Raw genomic sequence first — 27,656 nt, forward strand, 5'->3', positions numbered from 1 at the left:
TCTATGACGCTGTTGTTCATTAATAACTAGTTGTTATACGACGGTCTATGACGCTGTTGTTCATTAATAACTAGTTGTTATACGACGTCTCTATGACGCTGTTGTTCATTAATAACTAGTTGTTATACGACGTCTATATGACGCTGTTGTTCATTAATAACTAGTTGTTATACGACGTCTATATGACGCTGTTGTTCATTAATAACTAGTTGTTATACGACGTCTCTATGACGCTGTTGTTCATTAGTAACTAGTTGTTATACGACGTCTATATGACGCTGTTGTTCATTAATAACTAGTTGTTATACGACGTCTATATGACGCTGTTGTTCATTAATAACTAGTTGTTATACGACGTCTATATGACGCTGTTGTTCATTAATAACTAGTTGTTATACGACGTCTATATGACGCTGTTGTTCATTAATAACTAGTTGTTATACGACGTCTATATGACGCTGTTGTTCATTAATAACTAGTTGTTTTGTGACGTCTCTATGACGCTGTTGTTCATTAATAACTAGTTGTTATACGACGTCTCTATGACGCTGTTGTTCATTAATAACTAGTTGTTATACGACGTCTCTATGACGCTGTTGTTCATTAATAACTAGTTGTTTTACGACGTCTCTATGACGCTGTTGTTCATTAATAACTAGTTGTTTTACGACGTCTATATGACGTTGTTGTTCATTAATAACTAGTTGTTATACGACGTCTATATGACGCTGTTGTTCATTAATAACTAGTTGTTATACGACGTCTATATGACGCTGTTGTTCATTAATAACTAGTTGTTATACGACGTCTATATGACGCTGTTGTTCATTAATAACTAGTTGTTATATTACAGTCTACACTGTAAACAGTGTAGCACCACCAGCCTAAATATACCTACACAGATTTATTACACATTAGTAAACTTGTGTATTAATATTCATCCTCCTAAACATAATAAACTCATGTTTTTTTAATGTGTACTTTCTTTCCATTAAAGACCACACAGACTTTTTACAGTGTTAAGATGACGTCACCACCAACCAGGAAGAACCACGTAGATCGCTGTTTGTATTTAATTTAAGCGTTGAGATGACGTCACCACCGACCAGGAAGCGCTCCGCAGGTCGCTGTTCGTGTGTAATAAGAGTTTCTTACACAGCCCCGGGATGTCCAGCATGTTGGAGACGCTCCGGTCGCACATGTCCACCTCCGGGAGGTTCTTGTCCCGACTCTCCTCCACTATCTTCTTCAGAGACTTCGACATGTTTCTGAAAAACAAACACGGTCAAGTCCTCCTTCGCACGTTTTAACGCCTCGTTTTTAATCACGCGGCTTCGCCGACAGAAACGGAAGACACCGGGAGGAGGACGGAGGGCTTCACCGGCTGGACAGACAGATATCTGGCTTTGGGAAGTCCGGGAAGAGACTTGGAGCTGACACCCTACCGGAAGTTTACATGAGCCACCATCCCATAATAGGAGACTTCCTGTTTCTGGACGGGTGCTGAGGAGGACCAAATATGCTCAAAATAAAGAAACAAGCAAAGACATTACTAAAACAAACAAACATGCCATTAAAATCATGTAAATAAAATTGATCAAATATGGCATACATAGTTTTTTCTGTTTGATTTACTTTCTGTGTTCATCTACCTATTTATTTACTTTACCTTTTCACCTCATTCATTTTCAAATGTTTCTGTATTTAGATATCTTTATTTAAGCTACTTCTGTATGATTTATTTCCCCCCAGTTCATTGATTTCTGTATCAGTGTTTTAAATGTCAAAGTGTGTCACGGTTCGTCTCCACTGATAGTTTGATGAGTCTGCTCACACCGACGGCCCACAGACAGAAGCATGCAGAATTTCTGATGCTATGCTTTTATTTTGAAGGGCATACATTCAGAGCCATCTGCTGCCAGTTATGTCATGACAAGAAGCTCATTTATGATGAAGAAGAAAAAAAAGCTTCCAGCAGCCTCCAGTCCGAACAGGAAGTCCCAGAAACATCCTGTTGGATTCACAGACTGTTTCTAAAAGAGTTCGTAGCTTCAGGTCTGTAAAATGGTTCTGATCCAGAAGTGTCTTCAGCTGCAGACACAATGACTTCAAAGCAACACGTCCAGGAAGCCATGAATGTGAAGTACAGAAGAAATAAGGTCCTTTTCTCAAGCTAAGATTTGTTTACTATGTCGCAGGGTTTAGTTGTTGTTGTTTTTCCTTCTCATTAAATTCATTTATTCGTTTTTTATTGTAATTATTAGGCTATAACTTAAAACTTCTGCAATCTATCGCCCTGAAACTACAGACTTTGGTACGGCAGGTGGCGCTGTGCACCTCTTCAAGTTGGTTATGGAAGAAGAAGAAGAAGAAGTCGTCCGCCTCACCGCGCGGTGGCGGTATTGCACACAGAAACCGTCAATCTGCCTTCCTGAAATACCGGAAGAAGAAGAGCACCGGGCAGCGCGGAGCTTCACGGACGGTTCCGTCATGGAGAGTCTGCGGGTCCTGGAGCTCTTCAGCGGGATAGGAGGGATGCATTACGGGCTACACGGTGAGCGGCGCGTCCTCCGCGCGGTTTATTTCCACCGGAAGTCCTCCACCATGTTAATGAGAGCTGCCCGGTGGTCCGTCCCCGGTTCCCTGCCCCAGTTCGCCGGTTCTTTGGCCCGGTTCAGCTCACCCTCCGGCGGCTGTCGGGGAAGGTTGTATTCAGGAGCACACACCGAGCCCATCACCGGCCTCCGGTCTGTGGCACCTCCATGTGATATCTGTCTGAAAACTCCTCGTGCCTCTCCGCGAGTCCTTAGCTCCGCCCGGCGGGAGGTGAGGAGGAGGAAAGGGAGTTCACACCTGTCACACCTGTCAGGTGAAGTGAAAACAACATACAAACAAGATGACAGCGATCGGTTAGGTTAGGTAGGTAGGTTAGGATAGGTAGGTAGGTTAGGATAGGTAGGTAGGTAGGTTAGGATAGGTAGGTTGGTTAGGGTAGGTTAGGTTAGTTAGGTTAGGTAGGTAAGTAGGATAGGTAGGTTAGGATAGGTAGTTTAGGTAGGTTAGTTAGGTTAGGTAGGATATGTTAGGTAGGTTAGGTAGGTAGGTTAGGATAGGTAGGTTAGTTAGGTAAGGTAGGATAGGGTAGGGTAGGTTAGTTAGGTTAGGTAGGTAGGTTAGGTAAGGTTAGGATAGGTAGGTTAGGTAAGGTTAGGTAGGTTAGGATAGGTAGGTTAGGATAGGTATGTTAGGTAGGTAAGGTTAGGTAGGATAGATAGGTTAGTTAGGTTAGGTAGGTTAGGATAGGTTAGGATAGGTAGGTTAGGATAGGTAGATAGGTTAGGTAAGGTTAGGTAGGATAGGTAGGTAGGTTAGGTAGGTTATGATAGGTTAGGTAGGTTAGGATAGGTAGGTTAGGATAGGTAGGTTAGGTAGGTTAGGATAGGTTGGGTAGGTTAGGTTAGGTTAGTTAGGTAAGGTAGGTTAGGTTGGTTATGTAGGTTAGTTAGGTTGGTTAGGTTAGGTAGGTTAGGTTGCTTAGGTTAGGTAGGTTATGGTAGGTTAGGTAAGGTAGGTTAGTTAGTTAGGTTGGTTAGGTAGGTATGTTAGGTTGGTTAGGTTGCTTAGGTTAGGTAGGATAGGTTAAGATAGGTAGGGTAGGTAGGTTAGTTAGGTTAGGTAGGTAGGTTAGGTTAGTTAGGTTAGTTAGGATAGGTAGGTTAGGTAAGGTTAGGTAGGTTAGGATAGGTAGGTTAGGTAAGGTTAGGTAGGTAGGTTAGGATAGGTTAGGATAGGTAGGTTAGGATAGGTAGATAGGTTAGGTAAGGTTAGGTAGGTTAGGATAGGAAGGTAGGTTAGGACTTTATAAGCAGCAACAAGGTTCTCATCTTGTCCTGGAATTGTTCTGATGTCATTCTTAAAGTCTGGAGGTCCATCTGAAAATAATCCCTCATTCATTAGAAAAGAAGATTCAAGAAGACATGTTTTGGGGGCGTGTCTGTTTGATTGACAGCTGTCGGTGGGCGGGACGTGGTAGATGTAATATCGAGCTGGCCAGCGTGTGTCTGCTGAAACTCGATAACAAAGTAAAATCACATTTCACATTTTCTTTGTGTGAAACAGTGCCGTCGTTGTCATGGTGACGTGGCGTTTCAGTTCGCTGAGTCAGTGGAAGCGGTAGATTTAAGTCTGAGTCCTGGAGATTCAGACGTGTGATTGAACTCCAGCTAAATGAAGTTGTAAGAACCCTCGTCGGTACGTGACGTGGTTCTGACTCCTCCCCCAGAGAGCGGCGTTCCTGCTCAGGTGGTGGCGGCCGTCGACATCAACACCACCGCCAACCTCGTCTACCGGCACAACTTCCCCGACACCGTCCTCTGGAACAAGACCATCGAGGTGGGTGGTGACGGAGACCCGAGTCCTTTCACAATAAAACGCTTTCTTATTATTCACTCACACGACAGCCACAACCATCAGAGCCCCGAGTGGCGAAGCGTTCGGACGGTTGTCCGCCGGCTCCGTCCGGTCGCTCCGCGGTGCTGAAGACAGGCGACCAACCTTGTTGATGGAGGACGGATCAGAACCGAGCAGATCAGCTGGGCAGGAAGTCAGTCGGAGGAAAACTAACACAATCCGCTTTTCAAAATATGACCTCCATGTGCTGCCTCCCGGTCTGTGTGACGACCCGTGTCCTGTGACCGACCCGTGTTCTATGTGACGACCCGTGTTCTATGTGACCGACCCGTGTTCTGTGTGACGACCCGTGTTCTATGTGACCGACCCGTGTTCTGTGTGACGACCCGTGTTCTATGTGACGACCCGTGTTCTATGTGACCGACCCGTGTTCTATGTGACGACCCGTGTTCTATGTGACCGACCCGTGTTCTGTGTGACGACCCGTGTTCTGTGTGACGACCCGTGTTCTATGTGACCGACCCGTGTTCTATGTGACCGACCCGTGTTCTATGTGACGACCCGTGTTCTATGTGACCGACCCGTGTTCTATGTGACCGACCCGTGTTCTATGTGACGACCCGTGTTCTATGTGACCGACCCGTGTTCTGTGTGACGACCCGTGTTCTGTGTGACGACCCGTGTTCTATGTGACGACCCGTGTTCTATGTGACGACCCGTGTTCTATGTGACCGACCCGTGTTCTGTGACCGACCCGTGTTCTATGTGACGACCCGTGTTCTATGTGACGACCCGTGTTCTATGTGACGACCCGTGTTCTGTGACCGACCCGTGTTCTATGTGACCGACCCGTGTTCTGTGATCGACCCGTGTTCTGTGACCGACCCGTGTTCTATGTGACGACCCGTGTTCTATGTGACCGACCCGTGTTCTGTGTGACGACCCGTGTTCTGTGTGACGACCCGTGTTCTATGTGACGACCCGTGTTCTATGTGACGACCCGTGTTCTATGTGACCGACCCGTGTTCTGTGACCGACCCGTGTTCTATGTGACGACCCGTGTTCTATGTGACGACCCGTGTTCTATGTGACGACCCGTGTTCTGTGACCGACCCGTGTTCTATGTGACGACCCGTGTTCTATGTGACGACCCGTGTTCTGTGACCGACCCGTGTTCTATGTGACCGACCCGTGTTCTGTGATCGACCCGTGTTCTATGTGACCGACCCGTGTTCTATGTGACGACCCGTGTTCTATGTGACCGACCCGTGTTCTGTGTGACGACCCGTGTTCTGTGTGACGACCCGTGTTCTATGTGACGACCCGTGTTCTATGTGACGACCCGTGTTCTATGTGACGACCCGTGTTCTATGTGACCGACCCGTGTTCTGTGACCGACCCGTGTTCTATGTGACGACCCGTGTTCTATGTGACCGACCCGTGTTCTATGTGACGACCCGTGTTCTATGTGACCGACCCGTGTTCTGTGTGACGACCCGTGTTCTGTGTGACGACCCGTGTTCTATGTGACCGACCCGTGTTCTATGTGACCGACCCGTGTTCTATGTGACGACCCGTGTTCTATGTGACCGACCCGTGTTCTATGTGACGACCCGTGTTCTATGTGACCGACCCGTGTTCTGTGTGACGACCCGTGTTCTGTGTGACGACCCGTGTTCTATGTGACGACCCGTGTTCTATGTGACGACCCGTGTTCTATGTGACCGACCCGTGTTCTGTGACCGACCCGTGTTCTATGTGACGACCCGTGTTCTATGTGACGACCCGTGTTCTATGTGACGACCCGTGTTCTGTGACCGACCCGTGTTCTATGTGACCGACCCGTGTTCTGTGATCGACCCGTGTTCTATGTGACCGACCCGTGTTCTATGTGACGACCCGTGTTCTATGTGACCGACCCGTGTTCTGTGTGACGACCCGTGTTCTGTGTGACGACCCGTGTTCTATGTGACGACCCGTGTTCTATGTGACGACCCGTGTTCTATGTGACCGACCCGTGTTCTGTGACCGACCCGTGTTCTATGTGACGACCCGTGTTCTATGTGACGACCCGTGTTCTATGTGACGACCCGTGTTCTGTGACCGACCCGTGTTCTATGTGACGACCCGTGTTCTATGTGACGACCCGTGTTCTGTGACCGACCCGTGTTCTATGTGACCGACCCGTGTTCTGTGATCGACCCGTGTTCTATGTGACCGACCCGTGTTCTATGTGACGACCCGTGTTCTATGTGACCGACCCGTGTTCTGTGTGACGACCCGTGTTCTGTGTGACGACCCGTGTTCTATGTGACGACCCGTGTTCTATGTGACGACCCGTGTTCTATGTGACCGACCCGTGTTCTGTGACCGACCCGTGTTCTATGTGACGACCCGTGTTCTATGTGACGACCCGTGTTCTATGTGACGACCCGTGTTCTGTGACCGACCCGTGTTCTATGTGACCGACCCGTGTTCTGTGATCGACCCGTGTTCTATGTGACGACCCGTGTTCTATGTGACGACCCGTGTTCTGTGTGACGACCCGTGTTCTGTGACCGACCCGTGTTCTATGTGACCGACCCGTGTTCTGTGATCGACCCGTGTTCTATGTGACGACCCGTGTTCTATGTGACCGACCCGTGTTCTGTGATCGACCCGTGTTCTATGTGACCGACCCGTGTTCTATGTGACGACCCGTGTTCTGTGACCGACCCGTGTTCTATGTGACCGACCCGTGTTCTGTGATCGACCCGTGTTCTATGTGACCGACCCGTGTTCTGTGTGACGACCCGTGTTCTATGTGACGACCCGTGTTCTATGTGACCGACCCGTGTTCTATGTGACGACCCGTGTTCTATGTGACGACCCGTGTTCTGTGACCGACCCGTGTTCTATGTGACCGACCCGTGTTCTGTGATCGACCCGTGTTCTATGTGACCGACCCGTGTTCTGTGTGACGACCCGTGTTCTATGTGACGACCCGTGTTCTATGTGACCGACCCGTGTTCTGTGTGACGACCCGTGTTCTATGTGACGACCCGTGTTCTATGTGACCGACCCGTGTTCTGTGTGACCTACTTGTGTTTTATTTTCAGGGCGTATCGATCGATGACTTCAATGCGTTATCTTTTGATATGATCTTGATGAGCCCGCCCTGCCAGCCGTTCACCAGGTATGTTCTGTGTTCTGTCTGCTTCTTGAACCTCGGTTGAACAAACCAAGTTAGTGGAGTTTACCTGCGTCATCGCTGTTCGTTCGTGTCTTACAAATAATACATTTTCTGTTTCCTGATGCATACTTATTTTTTAATAGTTGAGTTTTACAAAATGTCCCAACGTTTTGGAAATGCTGTTTGTATTTACAACCTGGTTCCGAAAACGTTGGGAGGCTGTTTAAAATGTAAATAAAAACAGAATGCAATGATTTGCAAATCATGTAAACCAATATTTTATTAAAAATAGACCAAAGACAACATATCAAATATTAAACTGGGACATTTTATTGTTTAATAAAGATATTTTCTCATTCAGCAGCACGCCTTTATAGATAAACTGTATATATAAATCTATATCTAAACTTTATAGATAAAGTTGTTCCAGGATCATGTTCACCACTGAGCTGCATCAACTCTTCTTTTAACAACACTCTGGAAACCTTTGTGAACTGAGGAGACCAGTTTCTGGAGTTTAGAAAGTGAAATGTGGTCCCATTCTGGCCTGATAGAGGATTTCAGCTGCTCAGCAGTTCAGGGTCTCCTTTGTTGTATTGTTCATGTCCTGATGCTCCAGATGTTTTCAGTGATTGACAGGTCTGGACTGCAGGAGGCCAGTTTATCAGCGGACTCTTCTACTAGAGAACCATGCTGTTGGAATACGTGCAGAATGTGGTTGGACGTTGTTCTGCTGAAATAAACAAGACCTTCCCTGAAAGAGACGTTGTCTGGATGGCAGCATATGTTGCTCCAAAACCTGAATATATCATTCAGCATTAATGCTTCCTTCCAGATGTTCAAGCTACCCATGCCATGTGCACTAATGCATCCTGTACCATCACAGATGCTGGCTTTAGAACTGAGCTGATAACAAGCTGGATGGTCCCTCTCCTCTTTAACCTGGAGGATGCAGCGTCCATGATTTCCAAACAGAATCTCAGATTGTGATCCATCAGACCTCAGGACAGTTGTCCACTTCACCTCAGTCCATCTTCAATGATCTCGGTCCAGAGAAGGCGGCGGTGTTTCTGGATCATGTTTCTATCTGGTTTCTTCTTTGGAGAGTTTTAACATCATTTGTGGACGCAGCGATGAACTGTGTTCACAGACGATGGTTTTCACAAGTGTTCCTGAGCCCATGCAGTGATTTCCACTCCAGAATAGTGTGTTTTTAATGCAGTGCTGCCTGAGGGCCCGAAGATCACCACCATCCAATATTGGTTTCCAGCCTTGTCCCTTGTGTTCAGAGATTTCTCCAGATTCTCTGAATCTTTTAATGATATTATGAACCGTAGACGATGAAATCCACTAATTCTTTGTAGTTTTACGTTGAGGAACATTATTCTTAGATTGTTGAACTATTTCATCAGGACATGAACAATACAACAAAGGAGACCCTGAACTGTTGAGCAGCTGAAATCCTCTATCAGGCCAGAATGGGACCACATTTCACTTTCAAAACCCCAGAAACTGGTCTCCTCAGTTCCCCAACGGTTTCCAGAGTGTTGTTAAAAGAAGAGTTGATGCAGCTCAGTGGTGAACATGATCCTGGAACAACTTAGAGAGACGTGTTGCTGCTCAGATTCACAATGAGAAGATATTTAATAAAACAATAAAGTTTCTCAGTTTCAACATTTATGTTATTTTTGGTCTATTTGCAATTAAACATGTGTTTTAGGGTTTTATAAATCATTGCATTGTGTTTTTATTTACATTTTACACAGTGTCCAAACTTTTTGGGAAACCTGGTTGTACTTTTGGAGCCCGCTGCGTCTCCTGATCTGATTGAAGACAGTATATTAGTAGTGTCCTGTTGGTAAATGATGCTAATTTAGTGTCACTGACTTCATCTGAGTCAAAAAGGGGAACAGTGGTGAAGTCACACCTGTCTGCTGTGTTGTCCTGGAAATGTGAAGCGCAACCTGCAGGACTCGTTTGAGGACTGACCTCGTCCAAACCTCAGACCGTCTTTATTTTTTGAATCTGGACTCCAGAAGGCAGCTAAAGGGACGAGTATGGTTATAATGTGATTTTTATCTTATTCACACTCTTATCTGTGAAGGTTCATCATCCAGGTCTTCAGTCTGGTTCCTTAGAAACATTCACTGGTGCTTCTTAGAATATCGTCTGTCTGCTGCAGGTAGAAGGAGGACGACAGCAGCCGGGACGAACGGTGGTCCAGATATTGGAGGGACAAACAAACAAACAGATCTGTTGGATTATTGTGAAGAGATCGCACATCCCTGTATTAAATCATCTATATAAGTGTCATCTTCCCGTTGCTGTTTTGTGTCTGCAGGATCGGGCTGCAGGGCGACCTGTCTGACCCCAGAACCAAGAGCTTCCTCTACATCCTCCATCTTCTGCCCAGGTCGCACATCTTCAGACTTCACAATGAAAACACATTTTTATATCCAGATTGAAAAGAGTTCAGTTTTCTTTGAACAGAACGGTCTGTTTACACTTGTAATAAGATACCAATTATTTTATGAGCAGCTACCTGTTTTATTATTCACATCTCTGCTGTATGACGGAACTATTAATTACACAAATCTCAGAATACAACATATATCTTGTAAAATGAAAAACAATAGTATGTTTTTAACAAAACCTTTTATTACTATGTATATTGAGCCAATTCAGATGAGTTAGTTTTTAGTCTTTTGTGCAAAATAGCTGCAGTTGCACGTTTCCACGTTGCCGGGGGCAACAACGCAGCATGCTCTCTGCTGGGAGCTGTCGATGGGTACGGAGTATGTTATCGTTAATATGGATATACTTAAAAAAAAGGAAGTTCCTGTTGTTGTTTACAAACTAAAGATGCAAGAAATGCATTTTGTAATTAGATTTTACTGAATGTTTGAAGGCAAACCGTGACATCGATGCTCACATGAAGAGATCTACAACACTTGTTTTGTTGTGAATGTGCGTCTTTGAAATGGATGATGAAATATTTTCTCTTTCTCTCCTCCCGACCTGCCGATGCTGACGTGTCCAGGCTGAGCAGGCGGCCGCGCTTCATCCTGCTGGAGAACGTGAAAGGCTTCGAGAGCTCCTCGGCCAGGTAACGATCACCTGCTGTCCCTTCAGGACATCGTGTCAGTCCAAGCAACATGTCCAGTGGCCTCAGCAGCTGCATATTTGGGATTGAAAACAAAGTGCAGTCTGAAAAGCACAACCACTTACGTGCTTCGACCTCTCTGAGAACCTGAGATGGTCCGCTGGCGTTCCTTCTGTTTCCGGCTCCGAGCAGCAACGCTGCAGGAACCCGATTGGTTTCCTTTACTTCGTTCGTCTTCCTCTCCACTAAAAATGACCGTGTAGCAAAAAGCTGACTGCCAAGAAACGCCAAAATTATCAGGTGGGTTGATAATTCACTCGACTCCAGGTAAAAACAGGAGGTACTGCACCCATAGGTGGCATCGTAATAATCAAGTTTGTGTTTTGGCTCGTAGCTCAAAAAGCTCGCGGTCTGAATTCATCTGCATCTTCACTCTGATGCTCTTCTGCTCTATAAAAGTCACACTTTGACACTTTTTCTCCATTTTCTTGAAAACCTTTCTTCGCCATCTCCTCCGCAAAGGCTGGATTGCTGTTGTATTGTAATATATATTTATGAGATATTCATCTTTACTCCTCTCTTATTGCGAATGGTACTTCGAAATCTAGAAGGTGTCTACATTGGTGGTAACTGCTGCTTAACGTAATTATTTGTTTACGGTCATAATGTTTAACAGGTTAAAATTGTGCTTTATATTATCATTACATGCATGCATGAGAAAATTTCCTTTGTTAATGTCTCCTCATTTTCTTCTTCCCTTCTTCAGGGAACGTCTGGTGGAAACGCTGAAGGAATGTGGATACACTTTTCAGGAGATCATGGTCTCACCCATAAGTGTAAGAAAGACATCCAATATACATCATTTAACTAGATACATCCGTGATGTGATAATATATGTATGTGAAGTACATCACTGTTATGTTTCTTATCCAGGTTGGGATCCCAAATTCAAGACTGCGTTATTTCCTGATTGCGAAGATTTCAACAGAAAACTTCACAAGTTCAAAGGTGAGGCTCCCCAGCAGAAATCCTGACATCATAAAACGTGGCAGACATGTTTTAGTACGAGCTCAACCAAAGCTCTCTTTTAGACCTCGTAATGGGTTATTGAGTTTAGATTGATGGGCCTAAAATTATCCATTTAAGAAAGTATGGAAAAAGCTAAGGGGATATGAAACTTTTTAAATCCATTGCATCAATTAGTTGACCTGGAATTAACAACCCTGTTTCCAAACAGTGGAGAGGCCGTGTAAAATTCAAATAAAAACAGAATGGGATGATTTGCAAATCAGGTAAAACCATATTTAACTGAAAATAGAACAAAAGAGTTGGGATCGGTTGAACAACTGGAACAGTCTGTCTCAGGCAGCACTGCATTAAAAACACACTATTCTGGAGTGGAAATCACTGCATGGGCTCAGGAACACTTGTGAAAACCATCGTCTGTAAACACAGTTCATCGCTGCGTCCACAAATGATGTTAAAACTCTCCAAAGAAGAAACCAGATAGAAACATGATCCAGAAACACCGCCGCCTTCTCTGGACCGAGATCATTGAAGATGGACTGAGGTGAAGTGGACAACTGTCCTGAGGTCTGATGGATCACAATCTGAGATTCTGTTTGGAAATCATGGACGCTGCATCCTCCAGGTTAAAGAGGAGAGGGACCATCCAGCTTGTTATCAGCTCAGTTCTAAAGCCAGCATCTGTGATGGTACAGGATGCATTAGTGCACATGGCATGGGTAGCTTGAACATCTGGAAGGAAGCATTAATGCTGAATGATATATTCAGGTTTTGGAGCAACATATGCTGCCATCCAGACAACGTCTCTTTCAGGGAAGGTCTTGTTTATTTCAGCAGAACAACGTCCAACCACATTCTGCACGTATTCCAACAGCATGGTTCTCTAGTAGAAGAGTCCGCTGATAAACTGGCCTCCTGCAGTCCAGACCTGTCAATCACTGAAAACATCTGGAGCATCAGGACATGAACAATACAACAAAGGAGACCCTGAACTGTTGAGCAGCTGAAATCCTCTATCAGGCCAGAATGGGACCACATTTCACTTTCAAAACTCCAGAAACTGGTCTCCTCAGTTCCCAAAGGTTTCCAGAGTGTTGTTAAAAGAAGAGTTGATGCAGCTCAGTGGTGAACATGATCCTGGAACAACTTTATAGAGACGTGTTGCTGAATGAGAAGATATCTTTATTAAACAATAAAATGTCTCAGTTTCAACATTTGATTTGTTGTCTTTGATCTATTTTATATAAAATATGAGTTTACGTGATTTGTGAATCATCACATTCTGTTTTTATTTACATTTTACACAGCGTCCTAAATATTTAGGAAACAGGGTTGTAACATGCAGCAATAATAATAATATAAAACAATAATGTTTTTTATTATTTGTATATAAGTTTCAGACAAGTTTCCTCATCTTTTTAGATTTTAGAGGCCTTCCCACATCCTGCTGACGGTGACTCCCACGAGCAGCCCACAGTCTTAAGTCTTACCTGCTCAGGTGCCGGCCAGCCAGAAGAGCAAATGCAGGGCGGCCATGTTCTGTACAAACTGGAGACGACAACAGATGCCCAGAGGAAGAAGAACCAGAACGACGATCTGTCCGTCGGGCAGATTCAGGACTTCTTGGAACGACCGATGGAAGGAAACATGGAGTGCTACCTCCTTCCTCCTAAAACGCTGCTGCGATACGGCCTCCTGTTGGACATTGTTCAGCCCACATGCAGGAGATCGGTCTGCTTCACCAAAGGGTGGGTTCACTAACTCTTCATCTCAGTCACTACATTTACTTGTTGCTTTATTAAACAAAAGTAAATCAAATCAAATTTAAACTATCAAATAACACATCTGGTAAAAAAAATAAATAACTTGAATTAAACGGTCTGCCTTGATAACAGCTTTTTCCACTATTTGCATATTTCCTGCTGTCACTTGGAACGGTGTTTAGTTCACAGGTGAGACTTTGAGATGTTCTCCTCAGGCGGACCATGTTGTTCTGTTTGATCCATGTTAGGACAAGAACCGTTCATCAAAGCAAAGGCAGAAGGAGGTCCAGTTGTATTTCCATTTATTCATATGGACATGTACGACAGGCAGTACAGAGTGGGTCAGAACACCGATCAGAGACAAAGTACCGGGGAGGAGAGGAGCGCAGTGCATCATGGGAGGTCTCCCAGCAGCCTCTGCAGCAGCACACCTGAGCAGCTTCAACTATAAGCTTCATCATAAAGGAAAGTTTCATTCCTGATCTTAAAAGTAGAGAGGGAGAACCAGGAGCCGGTTCTACCTGGTTCCACAGGAGAAGAGAACCAGAACCAGGAGCCGGTTCTACCTGGTTCCACAGGAGAAGAGAACCAGAAGTAGGAGCCGGTTCCACAGGAGAGGGTTTTGAAAGATGAAGGCTGAGAGAGGACGATGAGGTCGGAGGAAAAGGATTCTAACTTCTATCTGCTGTTAAACTGTTGACCTCCTTTAAATGGACCCAGTAGTTCTGTTATGTAACGTTCGTGTGTCCGTTCTGTAGCTATGGGCGGTATGTGGAAGGAACTGGATCAGTACTGCAGTGCTGCATGGAGACTAAGGTAGGTTGATGTTGAAACTAATAAATCTATCATCACTTCCTGTGATAATAATCATGCTGCACATCAAAAATATTTTAGTTCTAATCTTTTTTTATGTATTTATTAAACTTCGAGAACCGTGGAGATAAAAGCTCCTAAAAGCTCCTAAAAGCTCCTAAAACCTCCTGTAATCTCCTAAAAGGTCCTAAAAGCTGTGTATGTTTCCAGAACAGAGCGTCTGTGACTGGAATATAGAAACAAGGACTACATCAGCCTTTCAAAATAAGAGCTTTAGATGCTGTTTAATTCATGTTCATTCAACACATAGACCTGCTGGATGAAACAAACAAAGAGACGTCTCTGACAACTGGACGTGTGGAGAAAACTCATTTAACATCCAGTAATATGGAATCACTTCCTCTGATCACAAACATTTAATCATCATTTTAATGTGAAGAACACATTTCCCACAAACCCCGTCACTTCCTGTTTCTCCTCTTGTTCCTGTTTCTCTGGTGAATAGTTTATTTGGAGATGAAAACAGGAGTAGAGACTTTCTGACTGTAAATGAGCAGTTATTGTTGGTAATAAAGAGAGTTTTGTTTAAAAGATTTACTTTATGTTTTAATACTTTCAGCTCAGATTCTGATGACGATGTTTTTTGCAGAAAAATCTTGGGAATTTTAACAACATTGCAAGCTTCTTTAGATATTGTGGAGTTTTCTTGAATTTGTGTTAATTATCATTATTAATAAAGATTTCCTGGAGGGACTGATGAACATGGAGCTTGCAGTTAGTTTGTGTTGTCGGCCTTCAGCACGGATCACCTACCAACCTTTTATCAGCCAGAAAACACAGAGCGGTCATTCCTTCCTGTGGTTGGCCGGGTGTCACTCAGAGAAGAGTTAGCCAATCAGAAGACAGGGTCCCCTTAAAGACACAGACATACAACAACCTGTCGCCGGTAGAGCTGCGAAGAGACGCTGATTACAGGAGGTGGAAAAATATCGGAGATGATTTTTGGTACTTAAAACCACAAAAATATCTTCTTGTGAATAGTAATACTGCAAAAGAAATGATTGGACCTTTAAAATGATGAGACATTACTGACTCCTTTCCAGAGCGTTGTTGTGTTGGCGTGTTGATGGCGTGTGCTCCGTGTGCTCTGCAGATGGAGAGCGTGTTCTCGGGTCTGGACCGGTGCTCCGAGGAGGAAAAGCTCCAGCGACTGTTAAAGTTGAAGCTGCGGTATTTCACTCCCAGAGAAGTCGCCAACCTCATGGGCTTCCCCCAAACCTTCTGTAAGTGCAGGGCTCATCTGGGTTTTACCTCAACGCTGCTTTCTAAAATGAAGTGTTTTCTATTGACTTGAAGTGTTTCAACATTTATAGCGAGCTGTAACTAGAGTGGAAAGTTTCACTACCAGTGTTTACATGTTTATGAACAGTAATCACTTAAATCCTGTTTGTGCCACATGCATCAGCCTGATCATAAAACACATCCAGTCACTCCACTTCTTGGATGTGTGAAATGGTTCATTCTGTGACCCAGTATTTATTTGTTTCGGTAACTTAACTGATTTTATGTGAATGTATTTTGCAGCCTTCCCTGAACAGACGTCGACCATTCAGCGGTACAGAGTTTTAGGGAACAGTGTGAATGTGGTGGTGGTGGCCCGACTGCTGCAGCTGCTGGTCTCCTAGCCGTGGACACGCTTCATCTGTCACTGACGCCTCGTTTCATTCATGGATTGGTCAAAAAGGATTTATAGTGATCACTGAACAGTTTAATTAACATGTTTCTTACATCAAACAGTTTGTGTCTCTTTTACTTGAATCTGAATCCTTATGTTAAAATTAAAAAGTATCCTGTATAGCACATGTTTATATTGTTTATTTAAGCTGTATTACTGGAGAGGGTTGTGCTTTAACTTCAGTGATGCGTTCAGGAGCGTCGGTCCTGAACGCATCACTGTCCTGCCAGTAATGACGTTAAAACACCCTCCAGTGTAATATTGTGATTCTACAACCAGTTACCATCTAAATAAAACATGTCATCATAATGTCTTCATATTGTGGAGAAATATTGTTACTGTTTACTGAAGCAGCGCTTCTTAACCTTTCAACCCACAACCAGGTTGGTCTTCCTGCTACTGGGATGGACGCAACCAGACAACCAGGCAACCAGACAACCAACCAGACAGACAACCAGACAACCAGACAACCAGGCAACCAGACAGACAACCAGACAACCAGGCAACCAGACAACCAACCAGACAGCCAGACAACCAACCAGACAACCAGACAACCAACCAGACAGACAACCAGACAACCAGGCAACCAGACAACCAACCAGGCAACCAGACAACCAACCAGACAACCAGACAACCAACCAGACAGCCAGACAACCAACCAGACAACCAGACAACCAACCAGACAGACAACCAGACAACCAGGCAACCAGACAACCAACCAGACAGACAACCAGACAACCAGACAACCAGGCAACCAGACAGACAACCAGACAACCAGACAGCCAGGCAACCAGACAACCAACCAGGCAACCAGACAACCAACCAGACAGCCAGACAACCAACCAGACAACCAGACAACCAACCAGACAGACAACCAGACAACCAGGCAACCAGACAACCAACCAGGCAACCAGACAACCAACCAGACAACCAGACAACCAACCAGACAACCAACCAGACAGCCAACCAGACAACCAACCAGACAACCAGACAACCAACCAGACAACCAATCAGACAACCAGACAACCAGGCAACCAGACAACCAACCAGACAACCAGGCAACCAGACAACCAACCAGACAACCAGACAACCAGATTTAGATTTGGTTAGATTATTAAAGTATCTAATATTATTATTATGATTAGATGAATGTTACCTGGTTTAAAGTATCTAATATTATTATTATGATTAGATGAATGTTACCTGGTTTAGATTATTAAAGTATCTAATATTATTATTATAATTAGATGAACATTATGCAGCAACATTATGAGTAACAACAATAACAAAATTAATTTGAAATAAGAAAAATACTTCAGTCTAAAATTAATGTAAATCACTCAATATAAAAATAAGCATATTATTTTCACAGTAAAGTCCTTATTACTAAAGCAGTATTAGAAAATATGAAAAAAGCAACAAAAATGTTCTGAAAATATCAAATTTCATAATTACTAAATCAAGCAAATCCAACGGTTCAACATGTAAATCTTTGACAGAGCTGATGGTCGGATGTGTTTCACTGTTTCAGACATCCTCCTCTGCTCCCTGAGTTCCTCCCTCTGCTCCTTGAGCTCCTCCCTCTGCTCCTTGAGCTCCTCCCTCTGCTCCCTGAGCTCCTCCCTCTGCTCCTTGAGCTCCTCCCTCTGCTCCCTGAGTTCCTCCCTCTGCTCCTTGAGCTCCTCCCTCTGCTCCTTGAGCTCCTCCCTCTGCTCCCTGAGCTCCTCCCTCTGCTCCTTGAGCTCCTCCCTCTGCTCCCTGAGTTCCTCCCTCTGCTCCTTGAGCTCCTCCCTCTGCTCCTTGAGCTCCTCCCTCTGCTCCTTGAGCTCCTCCCTCTGCTCCCTGAGCTCCTCCCTCTGCTCCTTGAGCTCCTCCCTCTGCTCCCTGAGTTCCTCCCTCTGCTCCTTGAGCTCCTCCCTCTCCTCCCTGAGCTCCTCCCTCTGCTCCCTGAGCTCCTCCCTCTGCTCCCTGAGCTCCTCCCTCTGCTCCCTGAGCTCCTTCAGCGACAGGAGACATGACAGCACATGGAGGCGAAGGGGAGGGGGGGGGTATTGACATAATGTGGTTTTCAGGGTGTGTGAAGGCTGTCTGACAGAATCAGAGAAATTAAATCTATCTGACAGAATCAGAGAAATTAAATCTGTCTGACAGAATCAGAGAAATTAAATCTGTCTGAATGAATCAGAGAAATTAAATCTATCTGACAGAATCAGAGAAATTAAATCTATCTGACAGAATCAGAGAAATTAAATCTGTCTGACAGAATCAGAGAAATTAAATCTGTCTGAATGAATCAGAGAAATTAAATCTATCTGACAGAATCAGAGAAATTAAATCTGTCTGACAGAATCAGAGAAATTAAATCTGTCTGACAGAATCAGAGAAATTAAATCTATCTGACAGAATCAGAGAAATTAAATCTGTCTGACAGAATCAGAGAAATTAAATCTGTCTGACAGAATCAGAGAAATTAAATCTATCTGAATGAATCAGATAAATTAAATCTGTCTGAATGAATCAGAGAAATTAAATCTATCTGACAGAATCAGAGAAATTAAATCTATCTGAATGAATCAGAAATTAAATCTATCTGAATGAATCAGATAAATTAAATCTGTCTGAATGAATCAGAGAAATTAAATCTATCTGAATGAATCAGATAAATTAAATCTATCTGACAGAATCAGAGAAATTAAATCTATCTGAATGAATCAGAGAAATTAAATCTGTCTGAATGAATCAGAGAAATTAAATCTATCTGAATGAATCAGAGAAATTAAATCTGTCTGACAGAATCAGAGAAATTAAATCTGTCTGACAGAATCAGAGAAATTAAATCTATCTGACTGAATCAGAGAAATTAAATCTATCTGAATGAATCAGAGAAATTAAATCTATCTGACTGAATCAGAGAAATTAAATCTGTCTGAATGAATCAGATAAATTAAATCTATCTGACAGAATCAGAGAAATTAAATCTATCTGAATGAATCAGAGAAATTAAATCTATCTGAATGAATCAGAGAAATTAAATCTGTCTGACAGAATCAGAGAAATTAAATCTGTCTGACAGAATCAGAGAAATTAAATCTATCTGACTGAATCAGAGAAATTAAATCTATCTGACAGAATCAGAGAAATTAAATCTATCTGAATGAATCAGAGAAATTAAATCTATCTGACAGAATCAGAGAAATTAAATCTGTCTGAATGAATCAGAGAAATTAAATCTATCTGAATGAATCAGAGAAATTAAATCTATCTGACAGAATCAGAGAAATTAAATCTATCTGACAGAATCAGAGAAATTAAATCTGTCTGAATGAATCAGATAAATTAAATCTATCTGAATGAATCAGATAAATTAAATCTGTCTGAATGAATCAGAGAAATTAAATCTATCTGAATGAATCAGAGAAATTAAATCTGTCTGACAGAATCAGAGAAATTAAATCTGTCTGACAGAATCAGAGAAATTAAATCTATCTGACTGAATCAGAGAAATTAAATCTATCTGAATGAATCAGAGAAATTAAATCTATCTGACAGAATCAGAGAAATTAAATCTATCTGAATGAATCAGAGAAATTAAATCTGTCTGACTGAATCAGAGAAATTAAATCTATCTGACTGAATCAGAGAAATTAAATCTATCTGACTGAATCAGAGAAATTAAATCTATCTGAATGAATCAGAGAAATTAAATCTATCTGACTGAATCAGAGAAATTAAATCTATCTGACTGAATCAGAGAAATTAAATCTATCTGACTGAATCAGAGAAATTAAATCTATCTGACGCTGCAGACAAAATGAAGAACTGCTGAAAGAAGAAACATCTGAAGAATCTCAGAGTCCAGTTTCCTCTTTGTCTTTTCTGTCTCTGATGCTTTCAGAGGATGTCGGTCTGTGTGTGTGTGTGTGTGTGTGTGTGTGTGTGTGTGTGTGTGTGTGTGTGTGTGTGTGTGTGTGTGTGTGTGTGTGTGTGTGTGTGTGTGTGTGTGTGTGTGAGTGTGTGTGTGTGTGTGAGTGTGAGAGCAGTCTGTCTCTGTCCCTCTCTCTGTCTGTCTCTCTGTCTGTCTCTTTGTCTTTCTCTCTGTCTGTCTCTGTCTCTCTGTCTATCCGTCCCTCTGTTCCTCTGTCTCTCTCTGAGATCAGTGGTTGTTGAGACTAATGGGTTGTCAGTGTCACCAAGGTGTCTCTCTATTAACCTGTCTGGATCACCATGGTAACTGATGCTGCAAACTTCACCTGGTCCAGAGTAGGTTATGTTGGAGAAATCGGGTCAAAACGTAAGAAAGCAGCGTCAACTGACCAATCAGATCTCTCTGAACAATGACATCACCAATCAGAGAAGATCCAGTGGAGCTCAGTTTGTGGAGTGAGTGTCTCTGGAGTGAGACGGCCCTCTGTGGGGTGAGACGGTCCTCTGTGGGGTGAGACGGTCCTCTGTGGGGTGAGACGGCCCTCCGTGGGGTGAGATGATCCTCTGTGGGGTGAGACGGTCCTCTGTGGGGTGAGACGGTCCTCTGTGGGGTGAGATGTCCTCTGTGGAGTGAGACAGTCCTCTGTGGGGTGAGATGTCCTCTGTGGAGTGAGACGATCCTCTGTGGGGTGAGACGGTCCTCTGTGGGGTGAGATGTCCTCTGTGGAGTGAGACGGTCCTCTGTGGGGTGAGACGGTCCTCTGTGGGGTGAGATGTCCTCTGTGGAGTGAGACGGTCCTCTGTGGGGTGAGACGGTCCTCTGTGGGGTGAGATGTCCTCTGTGGAGTGAGACGGTCCTCTGTATACATTGAATTAATGAAATAGACACGTGTAATAATAGTCAGATCTTCCTGTGGTTGTCATGGTGATCTTATAAGTCTCTCAGCTTCGTCTACATTCACACAGTCAACGGTTTCTTCCACATTCAGCAGCTGCAGCTCTCAGTGTGGATCATGTGTTTAACTTCATATTTTTATAAAATGATAATTTGCTCCTTGTTTTTAAAATATGTCAGTCATCTGGTCCATGTCTGTGATTGGTCAGTTGCTACAAACTCCTCCTCTTTAATGTGAATGTGCTCAGAGTCTGAAGCAGAAACAGTCAACAGAAAGCTGACAACCTGTCGTAGTACCGATGATCTCTGACTGACAGTTCCATGTTTGATGAGAAACTCAGACAAAGACAGTCTGGGAGAGACAGTGTGTCTGTCTGTCCCTCTGTCTCTGTCTCCCAGGGTGCTGCTCTGGGAGTGTTGAAGCTGCTTCGTGGTCCGGCCATCGCTGAGTGATGAACGGAGCTCCCACCTGTGATTTCTAACCACTGGTTGCTGATTCTTTAGCCAAGGAACAGGAAGGTCGGGCTGCTATGTCCTCGAAGGCGGTCCTTAGTGGGTGGAGGTCTCCATTGGTTGCCCCGGGTTACTTCCCTTGTGTGTCACACCACGATGTTCCTCAGATAAGGTAGAGTTTTGGATGTCTGCCGGTTCCTTCACTCCCCCTCACTTTGCTTTCACCATCGCTCTGATTCAGGTTGACTCGTCCTTGGTCCTTCGTTCCTTTCTTACCTCCCTTCTTTATACGGTGTTTCAGCCCTGTGTGTCAATCCAACCATCAGAGAATCAATCCACCAAACACCAGCCCAGCGTGGCGTTGCTGCTTTGTGAACTGCTGTTTGAAGCCTCCAGTCCAGCATTTTGGCCGTTGCCCAGTCGACTTTTTCCAGAAACCCGACTGTAAGAGAACTTCTTTAGATTAGTAGATTAATAGTTTGGATTTGTACATATTTGTGATAACCTGAAGTCCAAACAAACCCAAGGCGTAGATCTCTTCCAGCTTCTTGAACTTATTTATCCACATACAGGTTTAACCAAACATTAAATATTACATCCTCCTGAGCTTCTTCCTCTTAGATGATATTCAACATCCAGGAAATAATCCTTCTTTCATGAACAAAACGTTGTACGTTAAACGGTCAAAGCCTACTTTGGCCAAACATGTGTGTCCTGATATGTAATCAGCCCCTAGTGACCCTCAGTGGTATTGCACTTGAAGGCACTTGTGTACTGTCTTATGTGTTGAGACCTGGAGGCTACGTCCATCAGGATATACATACTCGGGACTGGAGCCACGGCGGTGTCTCCAGTCTGCTGCTCAAACTATGAGCTCCCACTGGGTGCTGGATGCACATGATGAGCCTATGAATAAAACTATTGACTCTCTGTTCTGCACTTCTTTAATCTGTCTGAAAGAAGTTGGCTGTTTCAGATAGAAGAGTTTTCTGGGATCTGCTTTGGATGTTTCTTGGTATACAGTCCTTTACTTCTCTCACCGCCTTGCTTTATCTATATTTACACTCTTTCAACGAACCCCTCACCCACTCTTAAACACTTCCTCCTCAGCTGATGTTTCTCCATGTTACCCAGCGGCCCCCACACCAGCTGCTCTATGACATCCCAGTCAGATCAGTTCAAGCATGAAGATCCTCTTCGGTGTTAACAGAGTATTCATTTCTGCCTGTATGCAGGAATCCAGTGGACTGTGCCATGGTCAGAGGGCTCCAGAGGGCTCCAGAGGGCTCCAGAGGGCTCCAGAGGGCTCCAGAGGGCTCCAGAGGGCTCCAGAGGGCTCCAGCCTGTTGCAGCAGCCTGTTGCAGCAGCTCCCCTCCCCTTGTTATTAGCATTGTTAGTATTTTTTGAGCCTTTCTCCTCTTCGGAGTTGTTGTTTTTTTCTTTCTCTCGTGTCAAGTCAACGGTCCGTAATGGACCGTAATTTTTCCACGTTTCTGGTTGGGGGCATTGTTATTGTTTACTCTCGTGATCAGCTGATCGCGCTGAGTAGACCTCTACTGCTGCTGCCCGGAGCGAGGCCTGAGATCCCCGTTGAACTTCGGAGAAGACGTCGGGGTTGCAGAGCTGGAGCTAAACTGAAGGCGAAGAGGAGGAAATATAAACCAGCGGTACCGGAGATCTTAATGGGGAACGTGAGGTCGTTGGCCAACAAGATGGACGAGCTCGGCGCTGGTAAAGACCCAGAGAGAGTACCGGGAGTGCAGCATCATGTGTTTCACCGAGACATGGCTGCACTCACATCTCCCGGACCACAGCGCGGCCGTACCCGGCTTCAGGACCGTTCGGGGGGACGGAGACGTTGTTTGGAGCGGTAAGAAGAAAGGTGGAGGGATTGAAGTCTATGTGAACGAGAGGTGGTGTAATCCCGACCACGTGTGTGTGAAGGAACGTTTCTGTAGCCCGGACATTGAACTTCTAGCCGTGGGGATGCGTCCTTATTATTTGCCGAGGGAGTTCACGTCATCGTTATCGCTGTGTACGTTCCTCCATCAGCTGACGTAGAGGCAGCAGTGGACACCATCTACTCCACTGTGGCTAAACTTCAGACTCAGCATCCCGGTGCATTTTTGTTAGTTACTGGAGACTTTGACCAGTCTGGATAAAGTACTGCCAACTTTGCACCAGTATGTGAACTGCCCCACCCGGAACAATAAAACTCTGGACTTACTGTATGCTAATGCCATGGATGCATTCAGTACTACTGCCCTTCCCCCCCCCCCCCCCCCCCCCCTTGGTAGATCGGATCACAACCTGGTCCTGCTGACTCCCAAGTATGTTCCCCTGGTGCAGAGGCAGCCTGTGACCACCAGGACTGTGAGGAGGTGGACACAGGAGGCTAAAGACGCCCTGCAGGACTGCTTTGAGTCCACGGACTGGGACGTGCTGTGTGGACCACATGGGGAGGACATCAACAGCAGGACGGACTGTATCACAGAATACATCAAATTCTGTGAACACACCACCGTACCATCCCGGACTGTAAAATGCTTCCCCAACAATAAACCGTGGATCACCAGTGACCTGAAAGTTCTTCTTAATAAGAAGAAAGCAGCTTTCAGGTCTGGGGACAGGGAGGTGCTCAGGAGAGTGCAGCGCCACCTGAAGGAAAAGATGAGGGAGTGCAAGGACTCCTACAGGAGGAAGCTGGAGGCCAAACTCCAGCAGAACAACGTGAGGGAGGTGTGGACCGGTATGAAGGAGATTACTGGGTTCAAGGGGAGAGAGAGACAACCAGGGAGAACCTGGAGAGGAACGACCAGGGGGAACCTGGAGAGGAACGACCAGGGGGAACCTGGAGAGGAACGACCAGGGGGAACCTGGAGAGGAACGACCAGGGGGAACCTGGAGAGGAACAATCAGGGGGAAGCTGGAGAGGAACAACCAGGGGGAACCTGGAGAGGAACAACCAGGGGGAACGTGGAGAGGAACAACCAGGGGGAACGTGGAGAGGAACAACCAGGGGGAACGTGGAGAGGAACAACCAGGGGGAACGTGGAGAGGAACAACCAGGGGGAACCTGGAGAGGAACAACCAGGGGGAACGTGGAGAGGAACAACCAGGGGGAACGTGGAGAGGAACAACCAGGGGGAACGTGGAGAGGAACAATCAGGGGGAACGTGGAGAGGAACAACCAGGGGGAACGTGGAGAGGAACAACCAGGGGGAACCTGGAGAGGAACAACCAGGGGGAACCTGGAGAGGAACAACCAGGGGGAACGTGGAGAGGAACAACCAGGGGGAACGTGGAGAGGAACAATCAGGGGGAACGTGGAGAGGAACAACCAGGGGGAACGTGGAGAGGAACAACCAGGGGGAACGTGGAGAGGAACAACCAGGGGGAACCTGGAGAGGAACAATTAGGGGGAACCTGGAGAGGAACAATCAGCTCAACTGTTTCTTCAACAGGTTTAGTTCACCGCCCTCATCTGTCTCCTCCACACCTCCCAAACACCTCTGCTGCCTCCCTCCCTCCCCCCTATGCCCCCCCCCCCCCCGGTGAACTGCACAGAGCCCTCAATCACAAAGGGCTCTTCCTCCATTGACACCTTGACCCCCCCCCCCCCCCCCCTCTCTGTGACTACTGGCCAGGTTAGGAGACAGCTGGAGAGAATCCACCAGCGCAAGGCTGCAGGACCTGACGGCATCAGCCCCGGGGTCCTGAAGACCTGCGCCGTCCAGCTGGCTGAGGTCCTACAACACCTCTTCAACCTGAGCCTGAAGCAGGAGGAAGTCCCGGTGCTGTGGAAGACGTCCTGTCTGGTTCCTGTCCCCAAGAAGACGACTCCATCTGGCCTCAACGACTACCGACCGGTTGCCCTCACATCTCATGTGATGAAGGTGCTGGAGAGGCTGGTCTTGGCCCACCTCAGACCGCTGGTGAAATCTTCTCTGGACCCTCTACAATTTGCGTACCAGCCTCATGTGGGAGTGGACGACGCCATCATCTACCTGCTGCAACGAGCTCAGTCTCACCTGGATGGAAACGGTGACTCTGTGAGAATCACTTTCTTTGATTTCTCCAGTGCATTCAACACCATCCAACCACTGCTGCTGAGTGAGAAGCTGCGGGTGGTGGGGGTGGACATGTCCACCGTCTCCTGGATCACTGACTACCTGACAGGCAGACCACAGTTTGTCCGTCTGGGCAGTGTGCTGTCTGATATGGTGGTCAGTGGTACTGGAGCTCCTCAGGGAACTGTTCTGTCTCCTTCCTGTTCACCTTCTACACCACTGACTTCCAGAACAACTCAGAGTCAAGACATCTGCAGAAGTTCTCTGATGACTCTGCAGTGGACGGTGTATAAGGGATGGACAGGAGGAGGAGTACAGGACAGTAGTGGAGGACTTTGTGGAGTGGGCTGGTAGAAATCACCTCCTCCTGAACGTGGCCAAGACCAGAGAGATGGTGGTCGACTTCAGGAGGAAGACAATGGCTCCACAACCGCTGAGAGTTCTGGGAGAGGAGGTGGACATGGTGGAGGAGTACAAGTACCTGGTGTCTCCATGACAACAGACTGAACTGGAAGACCAACATCAACGCTGTCTACAAGAAGGTGATGAGTCGACTCTTTTTCTTGAGGAAACTTCGATCCTTCAATGTGTGCAGCGAGATGTTGGAGATGTTCTACCATCTGTTGTGGCCAGTGAACTGTACTTCACTGTGGTCTGCTGGGGGGGGCAGCATTGTAGCCGGAGACACCAACAGACTTAACAAACTGGTTAAGAAGGCCGGCTCCATCATTGGCTACAAACTGGACAGCCTGGAAAAGGTGGTGGAGAGGAGGACGCTGAACAAACTATTATCCATATTGGATAATCCTGTCCACCCTCTCCACCTGCTGCAGGGACAGAGGAGCACTTTCTCTAAAAGATTCCTCCAGCTCCGCTGTCACAAGGACAGATACAGGAGATCATTCCTGATACAGGAGATCATTCCAGATACAGGAGATCATTCCAGATACAGGAGATCATTCCTGATACAGGAGATCATTCCTGATACAGGAGATCATTCCAGATACAGGAGATCATTCCAGATACAGGAGATCATTCCTGATACAGGAGATCATTCCAGATACAGGAGATCATTCCTGATACAGGAGATCATTCCAGATACAGGAGATCATTCCTGATACAGGAGATCATTCCTGATACAGGAGATCATTCCAGATACAGGAGATCATTCCTGATACAGGAGATCATTCCTGATACAGGAGATCATTCCAGATACAGGAGATCATTCCAGATACAGGAGATCATTCCTGATACAGGAGATCATTCCTGATACAGGAGATCATTCCTGATACAGGAGATCATTCCAGATACAGGAGATCATTCCAGATACAGGAGATCATTCCAGATACAGGAGATCATTCCAGATATAGGAGATCATTCCTGATACAGGAGATCATTCCTGATACAGGAGATCATTCCAGATACAGGAGATCATTCCTGATACAGGAGATCATTCCTGCTCACTGCAATAAGACTGTACAATAACTCACCTCTGACAAAATCCATCACAGTACAATAACACTGTTGACTGTGTTTCTTGGTTTGTTTGTATATTATATATATAGATATATAATGTACTGTATATATATATATATATATATATATATATATATATATATATATATATGTTGACTGTGTTTCTTGGTTTGTTGTATATAATATATATAGATATATAATGTACTGTATATACTGTGCATTTTATATTTTAAATTTATATTTTTTACTGCTATTTACTGCTATTTTATTTTATTGCTTTTCTATCATTATATTATTCTATTCTATTATTTTATTCTATTGTTTATATTATTATCTTATTGCTTCTGTATGCTGCTGTAGCGAAAAAATTTCCCCTCGGGGATTAATAAAGTAAATACCTACCTACCTACCTACCAGAGGGCTCCAGAGTGCTTGCAGTGCCACCACCAGCAGAATGAATCACACCGTTTAGTGCGTTTCATTTTAATAAGATTGCACCATTCTGCTAAAACCTTTATTCATAAATTAGGATTCATAATCGTGTATGAGAACTGTCTCGGCAGCACTGACACACTTCTGGCATCGACAGAGTCACATGAAGCAGGTTACTCATCACCTATAATCATGTGAGGGACGTTCTCCCTCAATAATAAACCATAGTTAAACCACAATAAATAAACCATAGTTAACTAGCTTTGGTAAATTGCGATGTCTTTTTTGGCTGACGGGTCAAAGTCTCGGAGTGAGCATCAGAGTGTGGCAGCGCTTCAAACCTCAGTAAAGTTTAGTGTGTTCAGGCAGCACATGTGTTTTCT

At 45.1% G+C, this 27,656-nt stretch overlaps 2 protein-coding genes across 6 annotated transcripts in view; one reads left to right on the top strand and one right to left on the bottom strand.

Moving 5' to 3' along the window:
• rsu1 (Ras suppressor protein 1) overlaps nucleotides 1-1,486 on the bottom strand; it is a 37,168-nt gene extending 35,682 nt beyond the window's left edge. For both annotated transcript variants that reach the window (XR_011178330.1, XM_069151222.1), the window contains exon 1: nucleotides 1,156-1,486. Coding sequence is in view for 1 of the 2 variants with exons in the window: in XM_069151222.1 (XP_069007323.1) it covers nucleotides 1,156-1,264 (109 nt within the window). In the remaining variant the exon portion in view is untranslated. The remainder of the gene's footprint in view (nucleotides 1-1,155) is intronic.
• Nucleotides 1,487-2,364: 878 nt separating this feature from the next.
• Nucleotides 2,365-16,335, top strand: trdmt1 (tRNA aspartic acid methyltransferase 1). 4 transcript variants are annotated; one of them, XM_069151216.1, is made up of 11 exons: nucleotides 2,365-2,554; nucleotides 4,283-4,392; nucleotides 7,509-7,585; nucleotides 9,924-9,995; nucleotides 10,623-10,688; nucleotides 11,452-11,521; nucleotides 11,619-11,693; nucleotides 13,134-13,459; nucleotides 14,233-14,290; nucleotides 15,441-15,570; nucleotides 15,872-16,335. In XM_069151216.1, the coding sequence occupies exons 1-11, from the start codon at nucleotides 2,491-2,493 to the stop codon at nucleotides 15,970-15,972; spliced, it is 1,149 nt and encodes a 382-aa protein (XP_069007317.1). In that variant the 5' UTR covers nucleotides 2,365-2,490; the 3' UTR covers nucleotides 15,973-16,335. The 4 variants fall into 4 exon arrangements, with proteins under 4 accessions (XP_069007317.1, XP_069007316.1, XP_069007318.1 ...); XM_069151215.1 differs by lacking the exon at nucleotides 2,365-2,554 and adding an exon at nucleotides 2,564-2,869; XM_069151218.1 differs by lacking the exon at nucleotides 2,365-2,554 and adding an exon at nucleotides 3,727-4,082.
• The last annotated feature ends 11,321 nt before the right edge of the window (nucleotides 16,336-27,656 follow it).

Source organism: Embiotoca jacksoni, unplaced genomic scaffold (genome assembly GCF_022577435.1).
Source record: "Embiotoca jacksoni isolate LCO1_2020_lvr unplaced genomic scaffold, fEmbJac1.0.p SCAF_17, whole genome shotgun sequence".
NCBI lineage: Eukaryota > Metazoa > Chordata > Actinopteri > Embiotocidae > Embiotoca > Embiotoca jacksoni.